This window comes from Prionailurus bengalensis, chromosome E2 (assembly GCF_016509475.1).
Source record: "Prionailurus bengalensis isolate Pbe53 chromosome E2, Fcat_Pben_1.1_paternal_pri, whole genome shotgun sequence".
Taxonomy (NCBI): Eukaryota; Metazoa; Chordata; class Mammalia; order Carnivora; family Felidae; genus Prionailurus; species Prionailurus bengalensis.
In genome coordinates this window covers 50,318,073-50,331,741 of record NC_057352.1, presented here as the reverse complement: position 1 = coordinate 50,331,741, position 13,669 = coordinate 50,318,073, and the positions used below count along the sequence as shown (strand labels likewise).

At 42.7% G+C, this 13,669-nt stretch overlaps 2 protein-coding genes across 5 annotated transcripts in view; one reads left to right on the top strand and one right to left on the bottom strand.

The window, feature by feature from the left end:
• Positions 1-3,306: 3,306 nt before the first annotated feature.
• Positions 3,307-5,088, bottom strand: LOC122494322 (tigger transposable element-derived protein 1-like). Its single transcript, XM_043599385.1, has one exon. It carries the CDS (start codon positions 5,086-5,088, stop codon positions 3,307-3,309), a length of 1,782 nt encoding a protein of 593 aa, XP_043455320.1.
• Positions 5,089-5,565: 477 nt separating this feature from the next.
• The window catches only part of CFDP1 (craniofacial development protein 1), a 124,104-nt gene continuing 116,000 nt past the window's right edge, over positions 5,566-13,669 (top strand). For 2 of the 4 annotated variants that reach the window (XM_043599703.1, XM_043599704.1), the window contains exon 1: positions 5,569-5,770. In XM_043599703.1, coding sequence (XP_043455638.1) covers positions 5,707-5,770 — 64 coding nt within the window. In that variant the 5' untranslated portion in view covers positions 5,569-5,706. Of the gene's footprint in view, positions 5,771-11,825; positions 11,932-13,669 lie in introns of all 4 variants that reach the window. The other 2 variants (XM_043599702.1, XM_043599701.1) reach the window with 2 other exon arrangements.

Below are 13,669 nucleotides of genomic sequence, written 5' to 3'. Positions count from 1 at the left end.
GTCCGACTTCAGCCAGGTCACGATCTCGAGGTCCGTGAGTTCGAGCCCGGCGTCAGGCTCTGGGCTGATGGCTCGGAGCCTGTTTCCAATTCTGTGTCTCCCTGTCTCTCTGCCCCTCCCCCGTTCATGCTCTGTCTCTCTCTGTCCCAAAAATAAATAAAAAACGGTGAAAAAAAATTTAAAAAAAAAACTATTTGAAATAATGGAAACTAGCTCCTACCCTGATTATCCTTAAAGTGGCTGGAAACTGTGAATTTGAACAAATGCATGGAGTGACAGTGAGCTGCAAAGAGACTGGGAGAAATGAGATGATGCTGGGGGAGAGTGTGTTGGAGAATTCTAACGCATCCTTTTCCCCAGGGGCAAAAGGCTACATCCCAGTTTGTCACTGCAGGGTCTATTTACAGTGTCCAAGGAAAGAGGCTGGCATGGTAAACTCCCAAATACTGAGGCCTAATTTCACATCTACTTTTCTCTTATCCTCCCATAAGGACGATCTACCTAAAGCACAGACCCGAATGTAAGAACTAAAACTATAAAGCTCAGAAGAAAACGAGAGTATGTTTTGTGATCTTGAGTTAGGCAAATCCTTCTTAGATAGAACCCCAAAAGCACAAGGGACCAGAGAAAAATAAATTGACTTGGTCAAAATTTAAAAATGTTATGCTTCAAAGGATGCCATCAAGGGTGTAGAAAGACACGCCACAGAATAGAAGGAATTATTCAAGTCCTATGGTTTATAAGAGACGGCTATTTAGAATATATAAAGAACTCTTAAAACTCAATAATAAAAAGACAAATGATGGGGCACCTGGGTGGCTCAGTGGGCTAAGTGTCCGACTTCGGCTCAGGTCATGATCTCGTGGTTCGTGGGTTCCAGGCCCGCGTCTGGCTCTGTGCTGACGGCTCGGAGCCAGGAGCCTGCTTCGGATTCTGTGTCTCCCTCTGTCTGCCCCTCCCCTCCCCTGCTCGTGCTCTGTCTCTCTCTGTCAACAATAAATAAATGTTAAAAAAATAAAAAGACAAATGACCTGTTTTCAAAATGGGCAAAAGATCTGAATAGACATTCTCCGAAGAACATATATCATGGCCAATAAAGACATAAAAAGATGTTTAATATCAGTCATCAGGGAAGTACAAATAAAAACTACAATGAAATGCCACTCACACCCACTAGGATGGCTTTAATAAAAAAGACAAGGGGTGGGGCGCCTGGGTGGCGCAGTCGGTTGAGCGTCCGACTTCAGCCAGGTCACGATCTCGCGGTCCGTGAGTTCGAGCCCCGCGTCAGGCTCTGGGCTGATGGCTCGGAGCCTGGAGCCTGTTTCGATTCTGTGTCTCCCTGTCTCTCTGCCCCTCCCCCGTTCATGCTCTGTCTCTCTCTGTCCCAAAAATAAATAAAAAAACGTTGGAAAAAAAATTAAAAAAAAAAAAGACAAGGGGTTTGGCAAGGTGTGCAGAAACTGGAACCTTCAGGCATTGTTGTTGAGGTTATAAAATGGCACAGCTGCTTTGGGAAGCAATCTGGTGGTTCCCCGAAAGGTAAAGCATATGATTTCTATATGATCAAGCAATTCCACAGGTACATCCCAAAGAGAAATTACCTCTGAAGATGTGTTAAGTGAAAGGAGACAGTTACAAAAGACCACATGTTGTATAATACCATTTACATGAAAAGTCCAGAATAGGCAAGTTTATAGAGACAGATTAGCCTGAGGCTGGGGATTGGGGAGAAATGGGTCAGAGGCTCATTTTTTTATGTGATGGCTGCACAAGTCTGAATTTACCACAACTATTGAGTTGTGCACTTTAAAGTTTATTTATTTAGGCAATCTCTACACCCAACATGGGGCTTGACCTCACAACCCCAAGATCAAGAGCCACATGCTCTACCAATTGAGCCAGCCAGGCACCCCTGAACTGTGTACTTTAGATGGGTACATTTTATGGTCTGTGAATTATGTTTCAATTAACTTTTTATTTATTTATTTGTAATGTTTTATTTTATTTTTGAGAGAGAGAGAGAGAGAGAGAGAGAGAGAGAGAGAGAGAGAGAGAGCACAAGTGTGGGAGGGGCAGGGAGAGGGGGAAACACAGAATCTGAAGCAGGCTAGGCTCTGAGATGTCAGCACAGAGCCCGATGCAGGGCTGGAACCCATGAACCACGAGATCATGACCTGAGCTGAAGTTGGACACTTAACTGACTGAGGCACCCAGGTGTCCCCAATTAGGCTGTTTTTAAAAGTTTGCTGCTATAGTGCCACCACAGTGCCCCTTTTTAACATTTTTTTTAATTTTTATTTTCAAGCTAGTTAACATACAGTGTGGTCTTGGCTTCAGGAGTAGAACCCAGTGAGTGATTCATCTCTTAGATATGACACCCAGAGCTCATCCCGAAAAGTGCCCTCCTTAATGCCTGTCACCCATTCACCATAATGTCCTTTTAATCACAGGTGTGTTCATCTATTTCTTAGATTAACTCTAGGACTGGGTGACTCAAACCCAGACTAGTATAGAGTAACAATGAAGAGCAATTTTCAGCTGAGAAAAACCCTAAACCTGAACAAAAGGATGTTAATTGTTGCTGTCTCCTGTGTATTTGTTTCTGATTACTGCTTCCCATAATTGGATTCTAATTAAGAAATATTTTTAATCTGATAAAATGATAGAGACCATAGGTGGCCGTACTTCCATGTGGATTAACTTGAAAGATGCATGTGGGTGTTGTCTGAATTCTAGGATTCAGTTGATTCTCGTTCACAGTAGTTATGTTTATAAACTCATCGTGCACATTCAGTTAGCAATTCAGGGTTGGGTTCCTGTTAGTCTCCGGTCACAATCTTTTTTGTCAACTGATCAATACATAATCTTGTTTCATGTGTGTTTCTGTTCAAAAACACCTTATTTAATACATCTTTCACACAATAATTATGTGCAGTGTTTTTATATAATAAAACACGGTTTCAATTACAGCATTTTTGTATAACGTCCTCTACAATACTGAGATTGTATTACTTAACTCTTTTCCTCAGTCAGACACACACATGCAGTAATCATATGTAGTACATGTAGCAAACACACAGTATAACATACAATATTCACATAAACACAGAGTACGTCAACACATACTGTATATTTCACAGTAATGCAAATAGAGTGTGGAAAACGTTAGAGATTTCATTAAAACATTAACTAAAATCTTACTGTTGATGGAACTGCAGGATGTGTGATGCTACAGCACACAGTGTGGTTAAACCTCTTGACCTTGGTTTGCCCCACGATAACCACGGGGGAGGTAGGTGGAGTTTATTCTGCAGAAGAGGAAGAGGGAAGCATGTCAACATTTGGCAGTTCAACCTCAGGAGTTTGCCTCTCGTGACTTGTTGACGGAGTCGGCGATTTTCCCTCCCAAACTGGCTCGAAAAGTTGGGTCAGCCTTGTCTGCTTAGCTTTTTGCCTCAAATCTTTAAGCATCTCGGCATAAGGGGCAAATGCTGTAGAGGTGAGGCGCTTAAATTTGAGGCTGCGATCAAGCATAGGGTCACACTCTATCATGTCATTGAAAATTCTTTCCAAGGCAGAATTCCATTCTGATATTTTGGTCGCTGTAAGAGGGTCAATTATTGAAGTCTTAGGCTGACTCTCATCGCCTTCCTCATCACTGCCGACCCCAATGCCTTGTTTTGCCATCTCGTCCAGGTCTTCGTTGGTGGGTTCTACTGCCTTCTCTGCCAAAATTTCCTCCACATCTTCCTCCTTCATGTCGTCAAAGCCTTCTCCACTTATTTGCCGTGCGATATGCATTATGTTTTCGACACTCTTCTTTATGCTTTCTGCAACACCTTCAAAGCCTTCGAAATTTTGCACACAGTCTGGCCAAACATTTTTCCAACAGCTATTGATAGTAGCTTGTTTGATGCTGCCCCAGGCTGTCCCAACATAATCAATAACGTTACGTATGGTAACGGACTTCCAATAGTCCATCATGGTAGTTTCCTTGTTGGATTCGAGAGCCTGGAAACCTTTGCTATAAAGCTCCCTGGTATAGTGTGCCTTGAAAGCTTTTATTATACCCTGATCCAGGGGTTGGATGAGAGATGTAGTGTTTGGGGGCATGAAAAGAACTTCTACGTTGGGGTGGGCATTTTTGAGTTCTTCACAGCAATGGACTGGGGCGTTATCCAAAATTAATAAAACCTTGAAGGCAAGGTTTCTGCCCTGGAGATAGCATTCAACTTCTGGTACGAAGCAGTTGTGGAACCAGCTGGATGTCATCCACGCTTTTTTGTTCCATCTCCAATGGACAGGCATATGGTTGACGCTTTTCCCTTTAAGTGCTTGTGGATTCTGGGCTCTGTATACCATTAGAGGTTTGCACTTGAAGTCGCCCTTGGCATTAGTGCACAACAGCAAAGTTGCATAGTCTTGGAATGATTTAAAGCCAGGGGCTTTGCAGGCCATTTGTGTTATATAGGTTCTTTTGCCAACGTCCTTGTAAAATAAGCCAGTCTCATCAGCGTTGAAAACCTGCTCTTCCACGTATCCTTTGTCCTGTATAACACTCAGCAAATGTTTTTTAAATTCTTCTGCAGCCTCCCGATCTGCAGAACTTGCCTCACCTGCAAGTTTAACATTGTTCACACCATATCGCCTTTTGAAACGTGCAAGCCAGCCAGCGCTGGCGGAGAAAGGTTTAACGTTTTTCTGGCCTTGGGTTACATGACCGTAAATTTCTTTGGCTTTCAGCCTCACGACAATGCTGTCCACCACGCCCTTTTTATCGGTTGTCATCTCATGAATCCACAAATTTAGCCGCTTTTCCATCTTTTCCATAGCTTCCTCACGCACTATAGACGTTACTTTAGCACTTTCCGGAGCAGCCTCACGTACAGATCGGCGAATTTCCTTTTCCTTTTTCTTGATGTACCGGATTGTTGATTCATTAACATTGAACTCACGGCCAACAGCACTACAACTCATGCCTGAACGAAGCTTATCTAGCACACGTATTTTCTCCATAAGGCACATGACAGCCTTCTTGCGCTTAGGAGCACTAGGCACCACTTCACCACTACGCTTGGGGGTCATTTTTAACAGCAAAATCACCAACAAAAAGCACGGAAACGCAAAAAACGTGGCACCAAATAGACTGCAAATAGGACAATTATTTACAGCATGAGAGATGAGGCAAGAAAGCCCATTGTCTGCCTTGTTCAACCTCTGCTAGTACCCCGCACCGCTGGTTGACTTCAGCTTTTCATCCTCTGCGCATGTCCGCGAATAACCCCAGAAAGCACCGCGAATACTGATTTTGGGGTTACAGTAAGTTTAAGCAAGTAAGCGATTAGAAAATACCAAGCTGTAAGTAACGAACGTCAACTGTAATACCACAGACATATAATTTTGTTTAAGCACATTTATTAAATCAAAGCGTCCAGACAGTGGTGGAGACTACAAGTTCCATCAGGCACCGCTTCCACGCGGAGCCTGTGCTCCGTCAACCACCACAGCAGCGCCAGGCGCTAGGTATTGGCCCGGAAGTGTCGCGTTTGGAATACGTAGCCCTTTTTGCGCACGCGCACACGTTGTGGGGGCCGCCCCAGCCGCCGGCTCCCCCACCGCAGCTCTATGGTCTCTCCCTAGAGCTTTGCCGTTGGGGGCAGCTGCTGCGGTCCTGTGGCTTCGTCCGCCCGGTGCAGCAGCAACATGGAGGAATTCGATTCTGAAGACTTCTCCACCTCAGAGGAGGACGAAGACTACGTGCCGTCGGGTGAGCGTTTGGGCCGCAGGCGAGAGGAGGCTTGCCCCGCCCCGCGCTTCACGTGAGGCGTGTTTGGTCCGGCGTGCGTGGCCCGGGGCCCCCGGTGGCGCCGGTCTCGAGGGTCCCCACCGCGCGAGCCCCGCATCCTCGCCCGCGTGCTTTCTCCGCGCGGTGGTGCGGGGCCGAGACGCGTGCACGCGGGCGTCTCGCACTGCCACTGCCCGCGGCCTGGCTCGAGCCTCCGCCCCTTCCCGGAGCGCGGGAACCGGCACGTGAGCACCACCCTGATCTGGGGACGCTGGCGGTGGCTGTCGGTACCCGCAGCGCGCTAGTACTGAACTCCCGTGAAAGGCAGTGTGAGCGTAGGATGTTGTCGTCAGACCTTTAGTCCCGAGGCTCTTGCCAGCCGGCACCAAGGCCAAGATAAATCTGTCTACTTTCTGCCCTCGCATGGGATCTAGTTATTAGAAAGTTCACGTATGATGCATTTTGTCCTTTTGGGACGTATACCTGTTACTCTCTTTTCAGCTCCCCCCCCCCACCCCACCCCCGCCGCCTTCCTCTTTTTGGCGTAGGTTTGTCAAACTTAAAGGGGTCATTCGAACCTACCCCTTCCCCATCCTGCGCCTTCCCTCAGACTGCCCCATCTCATTGAAAGGATCTACCCACACAGTCGCTCCGATCAAACAAAACCCTTAGGACTCATCCATCCTTACTTTCTCTCCTGGTTCAAGCAGTCAATAAGTGCTGTTGTGTCTACGTTGAAAATCGTTTTCTGACCGCTTCCTCGCCAATCTCACTCACTGCTATCGAACTGCCGTTCTTCGCTTGGATTAAGGCATAGCTTCCCAACTGGTTTGCCCGATACCATTTCCATTCTTGTCCACCAACGTTGGTCTTGTGATGGCCAGAGTGGTTATCTGAAAGCTAGTTTTCGTTTTTTGTTTTTTTTTTTTAATTTTTTTTTCTTTTTAAAAATTTTTTTCAACGTTTTTATTTATTTTTGGGACAGAGAGAGACAGAGCATGAACGGGGGAGGGGCAGAGAGAGAGGGAGACACAGAATCGGAAATAGGCTCCAGGCTCCCAGCCATCAGCCCAGAGCCTGACGCGAGGCTCGAACTCATGGACCGCGAGATCGTGACCTGGCTGAAGTCGGACGCTTAACCGACTGCGCCACCCAGGCGCCCCTTTAATTTTTTTTTCAACGTTCATTTATTTTTGGGACAGAGAGAGACAGAGCATGAACGGGGGAGGGGCAGAGAGAGAGGGAGACACAGAATCGGAAACAGGCTCCAGGCTCCAGGCTCTGAGCCATCAGCCCAGAGCCTGACGCGGGGCTGGGACCGCGAGATCGTGACCTGAGCTGAAGTCCGACGCTTAACCGACTGCACCACCCAGGCGCCCCAGGCTAGTTTTCGTTTTAATGAAAGTTGTGCATCCACATAAACATAGTCAAATATTTCTAAAAGGCCTGTCTTGAAAACTAATGGTTCCCATCACCCTTCATCCTGCTTCATTCCCCCGCGGAAGAAACTGCTTTCCAGTTTTTAATTTGGTATTTTCATTGTGTGTGGGCTTCACCCAGGCACGGTAGGTCTTATTTTAATACCCTCTTCCTTCTTCCCCCTCATTCCCAACACACACCCTTCCACCATCAGGCCCTCCCCAACTCCCCAGCCTGCCGTTGTTACCATGTCTAATTTTGGTTAGATCAGTATTCCATGTTTACATTTTTGTACTGACTGTGAACAACCCCAAGTTCAGCTCTGAACCAGGTGATAGATCCCGTGATTGCTTTTCCTACACGACTTGCTTTCTGTGGAGTTAATAATTGCCATTTTGCTTTTGCTTAGGTGTCTATGTCCTTACTATTAATTTGACCCTAAATTCTCAGAATTGTATAAAAATCATCTCCCAAGGTAATTCGATTCATTAAATAATCTTTTACTTTCATCTTGAAGTCCTGTCTTTGCCTTCTGACTTCCGCCTTGCCTTGGTTTTACCACTTTTAAACCTAGTATCTTTGTCACCATCACCCCTCTGGGTGTTCCATTCATCTATCTCCCTTTTCTGTTGGATTCCGTTTCTTGGGTCCTGTGTTGTCTTTTTTTCCTTAGCATGTTCCACCGAAATGAGAATAAATCCTCAACTACTTGAGCACGGATGATGCATAGTAGACATTCAAGGTGTGAAAACAGTATTTCTAAAAATAATGATGTTACCCTAAGGCCTAATTGGTGCTTGTTTGGTATAGAATTCTGTTTTGTAATAATAATTCTAGGATTTATAATGATAGCTTTCAATTAGAATGTTAAAGGAGCTGCTTTATTGCTTTCTAACTTCCATTGTTTCTATTAAGAAGTTTGTTTTGCTGATTTCTGCTCATATATGTAAGGTCTCTTTATCTCTAGAAGCTGATAGAACCTTGTCTTTGTTCCTGATTTTTCTGATATTTCACAGTGCTATAACTTGGTAGGAGTCTGTTTTCGTCGATTGTGTTTGGCCTCTGGAACCTTTGGGGGGAGGTATTCTCTTTTCTTCATTTTATGTCATTTTTTGGAAAACTCATTATTCAGATGTTGAATCCTATGTTAGATCTTCTGTACTGGCCCTCTAATTTTTATCCCTTGACTATTTTCTAACCCTTGACTTTTTTCCACTTCATGGGAAATTCTCAGTATCTTCAACTCCTGTGTTTTTTCCTTTCATATTTTTACGTTTGAATAACTTTTTGTTCCTCGAATAGTCCTTTTTTATAGCATCATGTTCTTGTTTCATAGTGCTGAATCTTAGTGCTCTGTGGATATTAAAACTAATTTAAAATTTTTAATGTTTAACTTACATACAGTAAAATTTAGTCTTTTCAATGTACTGTTCTATCAGTTTTGATAAATGTTTAGAGTTGTGTGACCATCACCAGAATTAACAGTTCTAAGGCCACCCTCACCCTTTCCTCTCCAAATAAAAGAGATTCTGAGGGACACCTAGGTAGCTCAGTTGGTTAAGCGTCCGCCTCTTGATTTCTTCTCAGGTCATGATTTCACAGTTCATGGGATCTAGCCCCATGTTGGGCTCTGCACTGACAGCGTGGAGCCTGCTTCAGATTCTTCCTCTGTTTTTCTTTCTGCCTCTTCACCCACTCACGTGTGTGCTTGTGTTCTCACTCTCTCAAAATAAATAAATTAAAAAGAGAGATCATGATGTCTGTATATAGAAGTCATTTTAGTTTTTCTTTTACAATAGGTATGCCTTTTGTTTCTTTTGCTTGCCCTTCTGCTCCTGATAAGACTTCAAGTATGATGTTGAGTAGGAGCAGTGAGAGTGAACGTCCTTGTTCCCATTTTAAGAGGAAATTATCAGTGTTTCACTAGTATGTTAGCTATACATTACACATGCCTTGTGTGTGTGCTTTAAGCACTTTACAGGGACTAACTCATTACTAGCTCAATCACATAACGCTAATGAATATGTGCTGTTCTCCACGTTTTACAGACGAAGGAGTTGAAACAGAGAATTAAGCAAATTGCCCAAAGTTGTTCAGCTACAGAGTAGCTGAGGTAAGATTTGAACCCTGGCAGTCTGCATATACTGCTCCTTACAGATGCATTTTATCAGGTTAAAGAAGTTGCCTTTACTCCTAATTTGCTGAGAAGTGAATTTTGTCATATGCTTTTCCTCTGTTGAAAAGATTATGTGTGATTTTTCTTTCTGCTAATATGGTGAGTTAGTGATTGATTTTTGAATTTTGAACAGCCTTTTATTTCTGGGATAAAACTCACTTGGTCATCATGTACAGTTCTTTTAATACATTGCTGAATTTTATTTGCTTATATTTGTTGAGAATTTTCGCATTTGTTTATGAGGGATGTTGGTCTGTAGTTTTCTTGTAATTTCCTTGTCTTGTTTTAGTAGCAGGTATTGCTAGCCTCAGAATGTGACGAAACATTTCTCTAAGGTGATTTTTATTCACCCTATATGTTTGCTTTTGACTTTACTAGAAGATTTTCAGTGATTCATAGTTGTTCGGCTCAGATTTAAGCATGGGGGACTGAAAAGGTGATGGGGAGCTCTGTCTTTGGACAAGATGTATTCATTTTGTTCTTTATTATCTACAAGGATGTTATTTGCTCCTTACCCTTTTTTTCTTTTTTGTCATAGTAACTGCATGGGATTTGATCTTTTTGTGTGTATGTATAATTTAAAATTTGCTTATCTCTTATCAGTGAGATTGAGCGTCTTTTTACATATGTAAGATCCAGAGTCATGTTTTTTCTCCTTATCTGAGCTGTCTGCAACATTTACCCATTTTTAGGATGAAAAATAACCTTATATTACTATAAAAGGACATGAGGTTTGTAAAAAAAATTAGAAAATTCAGGCAGTTAAGCATAAAAAAATAGAATCATTACATTCCCACCACCCAGAGATTATCAGTATTAATCCTTTAGTGAACGCTGGTCTTTTTCTACACTCAGGTGTAGATATTTGTATTTTAACCCCAACCTGAAATCATATTTTTTCGTGTTACTTTGTTATCTGCCCTTTTCAGTGAACAGTCTCTCCCTGTCCATTCCAGTAAACATTTGACACATCTTCACATACAGACTTTACTCAAATTTTCCCATTTGACCCAGAGTAGACTGTAGCTTGTTTATTCAAATCAGTTAGGTTCAGCGCTACCCATATCACCTAGTTGTCCCATCTTTTAAATTTGTTTTAATCTAGCATGCTCTGTAATGACATTGATTTGCTTAAGAGATCAAGCAGTGCGTCCTGCAGAATGTCCTGCAGAATGTCTTCTAGATTTGTTTGGTTGCTCCCTCCTGGTCTTTTAGGTTGTTCCTTTGTCCTTTGAATTTTCTGGAATTCTGAAATTCTGAAATTTCTGCAAGTTAGATCTAAATGCTGGGTGGGTTCAAATGAAGTATTTTTGGCTAGAATGCATCATAGATGACTGTGTGTTTCAAAATGCCTTAATATCAAAGACACACAATCCAGGTTGGTCACCTTAGTTACAACTCCTGACTCCAGATGATGAGAGTCTGACCCCTCTATTGTGTAATTGTTTCTTCCCTTTAGGGCGCCTGGGTGGCTTAGTCAGTTAAAGGTCCAGCTTTGGCTCAGGTCGTCATGTGACAGTCCCGTGAGTTCAAGCCTCGCGTTGGGCTCTGTGCTGACAGCTCAGAGCCTGGAGCCTGCTTTGGATTCTCCGTCTCCCTCTCTCTCTGCCCCTCCCTTGCTCCTGCCCTGTCTCTCTCTGTCTCAAAAATAAATAAAAACATTAAAAAATTAAAAAAAAAATTGTTTCTTTCCTTCAAACTGAAGAATTTTGTGTCGTAATACACTTAACTGTTAAAACTGTGTGTTTTGAGAACATTACTTGATAATCTTTGCTTAAATTGCTATCATTACAGCGTGAGAAGTGATGTTTTTCTAATTCTTTGGTTTTTCTACATTTTTTAGTTAATGTTCTTCTGTGATGTATTGCTTTCTCTCATCAACTGGGACAGAATAAATGCTTGCTTCATTTTCCTTAATTATTAACTTCCAAAACAGGGAATAATTTTAATAGTAGCTTAAGTAGTACAAATCATTTTTTGTCTTAAAAATTTTTTTTTAATGTTTACTTATTTTTGAGAGAGAGACAGAGTGTGAGCCGCGGCGGGGGGGCAGAGAGAGGGAGACACAGAACCCGAAGCAGGCTCCAGGCTCCGAGCTGTCAGCACAGAACCTGACGCGGAGCTTGAACTCACCGACCGAGATCATGACCTGAGCCTAATTGGACACTCAACCAATGGAGCCACCCAGGCATCCCTATTTTTTAAAAATATCATAAAGGGTGTACAGATTTTTATTGATTCACTATATGTACTCACACTTGTTCCTTTTAATGCTCAAGTCGTCACTTTGGCCACTAGAAGGTCTTTCAAGCTGGATCTTATATCCTTTAAATGTGACCCATTATTCTTAAGTAACTACCTTGCTTTCTGACACCGCAAGATGTCCCAGTTTCACCTTGTGCTTCCCTTCCCTCATACCTGAAATTGCCTGTTTTTTTCCAGGGAGCCCTTTTCATGATGAGTCATATCAAGGGATATAATCTGGACTCTGAATAGATGCCCATTGCTACCAGAGTGACATTGTTTCTGTGCCATTTCAGTGAACAGAGTAAGAAAATATTTATCTTAAAAAGTTAGAGTTCATACTAATGTTTTTTAAAGATTTTATTTTTAAGTAATCTCTGCACCCAGTGTGGGCCTTGAACTTATAACCCCGAGATCAAGAGTCACATGCTCTACCTGCTGAGCCAGCCAGGTGCACCCTCATACTGGTATTTTTAATGCAGTTTTAACATTTGAATTTTCATCTGATTTCTTTGATTTTATAATTGTGCATCATTTCTCTTACTCTGAAGATCTGGATCCCTAACATGATCAGCATAATTACTTGCTTTAACCTACAACATGAAATAGGTTCAAAATACCAACATTGATGTTACTACACGGAATAGAGTTTTTTGTTTTGTTTTGTTTTTTGTTTTTTTGTTTGTTTTTTGTCTTCACGATGGATCTTGCTAAGGGTGTACAGTCAAAATACTGTGTTTCTGAAGTCCTTGGAATAAATCCTTTCTTTATCAGTTACGTTATTGTTTGGGTGTAGAGTTATTTATTCAAATAAGTATTTGTTTATTCCAACTGTTCTTAATTTAAGGGATTTTCAAAATTCTTCAGAAAGATAAACACAGAATTCTTGCTTTTACCCCTTGCTATCCCACTCTGTTCAACCCTAACCTTACAGGTACCTATTTTCATTAGTTTTTTTGTTTATCGATAACTTCCAGTGTTGTGGGTTTTTGTTGTTGTTGTTGTTTTGCAAATACAGTGCAGTTAGGTACCTACCTAGCTTGTAGGTTTGTTTTTTGCCGTAGTGATTTTACTGGGCTTTCAAGGGAAGCAAAATGACATTTGTGTGTTCGGACTGCTGTCTTAGCCTGGAACTCAGTCCTTTGTTCGTGAACCACTTTCACCTGCCACTTGGGGTCGAATGCACATTCTGCACATGAGAATGCCCATGTGATGGGCTGCTTCTCATCACCTTTGTTCTGCTATTGTATTTGTAGTTTTTTTTTTTCTTTTTTTTTTTAACGTTTATTTATTTATTTTTTTGAGATAGAGACAGAGCATGAATGGGGGAGGGTCAGAGAGAGAGGGAGACACAGAATCGGAAACAGGCTCCAGGCTCTGAGCTGTCAGCACAGAGCCGGACACGGGGCTCGAACTCACGGACCGCGAGATCATGACCTGAGCCGAAGTCAGACGCTTAACCGACTGAGCCACCCAGGCGCCCCCGTATTTGTGGTTTTCAAGAGTTTTTAAGTTTTTTTTAATGTTTGTTTATTTATTTTTATTTTTATTTCTTTTTATTTCTTTTTTTTAAAATTTTTTAACGTTTATTTACTTTTGAGACAGAGAGAGACAGAGCATGAATGGGGGAGGGTCAGAGAGAGAGAGGGAGACACAGAATCTGAAACAGGCTCCGGGCTCTGTGCTGACGGCTCAGAGCCCGACGCGGGGCTTGAACTCACGAACCGTGAGATCATGACCTGAGCCGAAGTCGGCCGCTTAACCGACTGAGCCACCCAGGCGCCCCTATTTATTTATTTTTAATATAATTTATTGACAAATTGGTTTCCATACGACACCCAGTGCTCATCCTAACAAGTGCCTTCCTCGATGCCCATCACCCACTTTCCCCTCTCCCCCACCCCCCATCAACCCTCAGTTTATTTTGCAGAGTGAGAGAGAGCATGGATGCATGCAAGTAGGGGAGGAGCAGAGAGAGAAGGAGGGAGAGAGTTCTAAGCTGGCTCTGCTCTGTCGTACTGTGAGATCATGACCTGAGCCAA

Coding starts and splice junctions, on each gene's coding strand:
- LOC122494322 (XM_043599385.1), bottom strand. CDS start 5,088: ATGACCCCCAAGCGTAGTGGTGAAGTGGTGCCTAGTGCTCCTAAGCGC.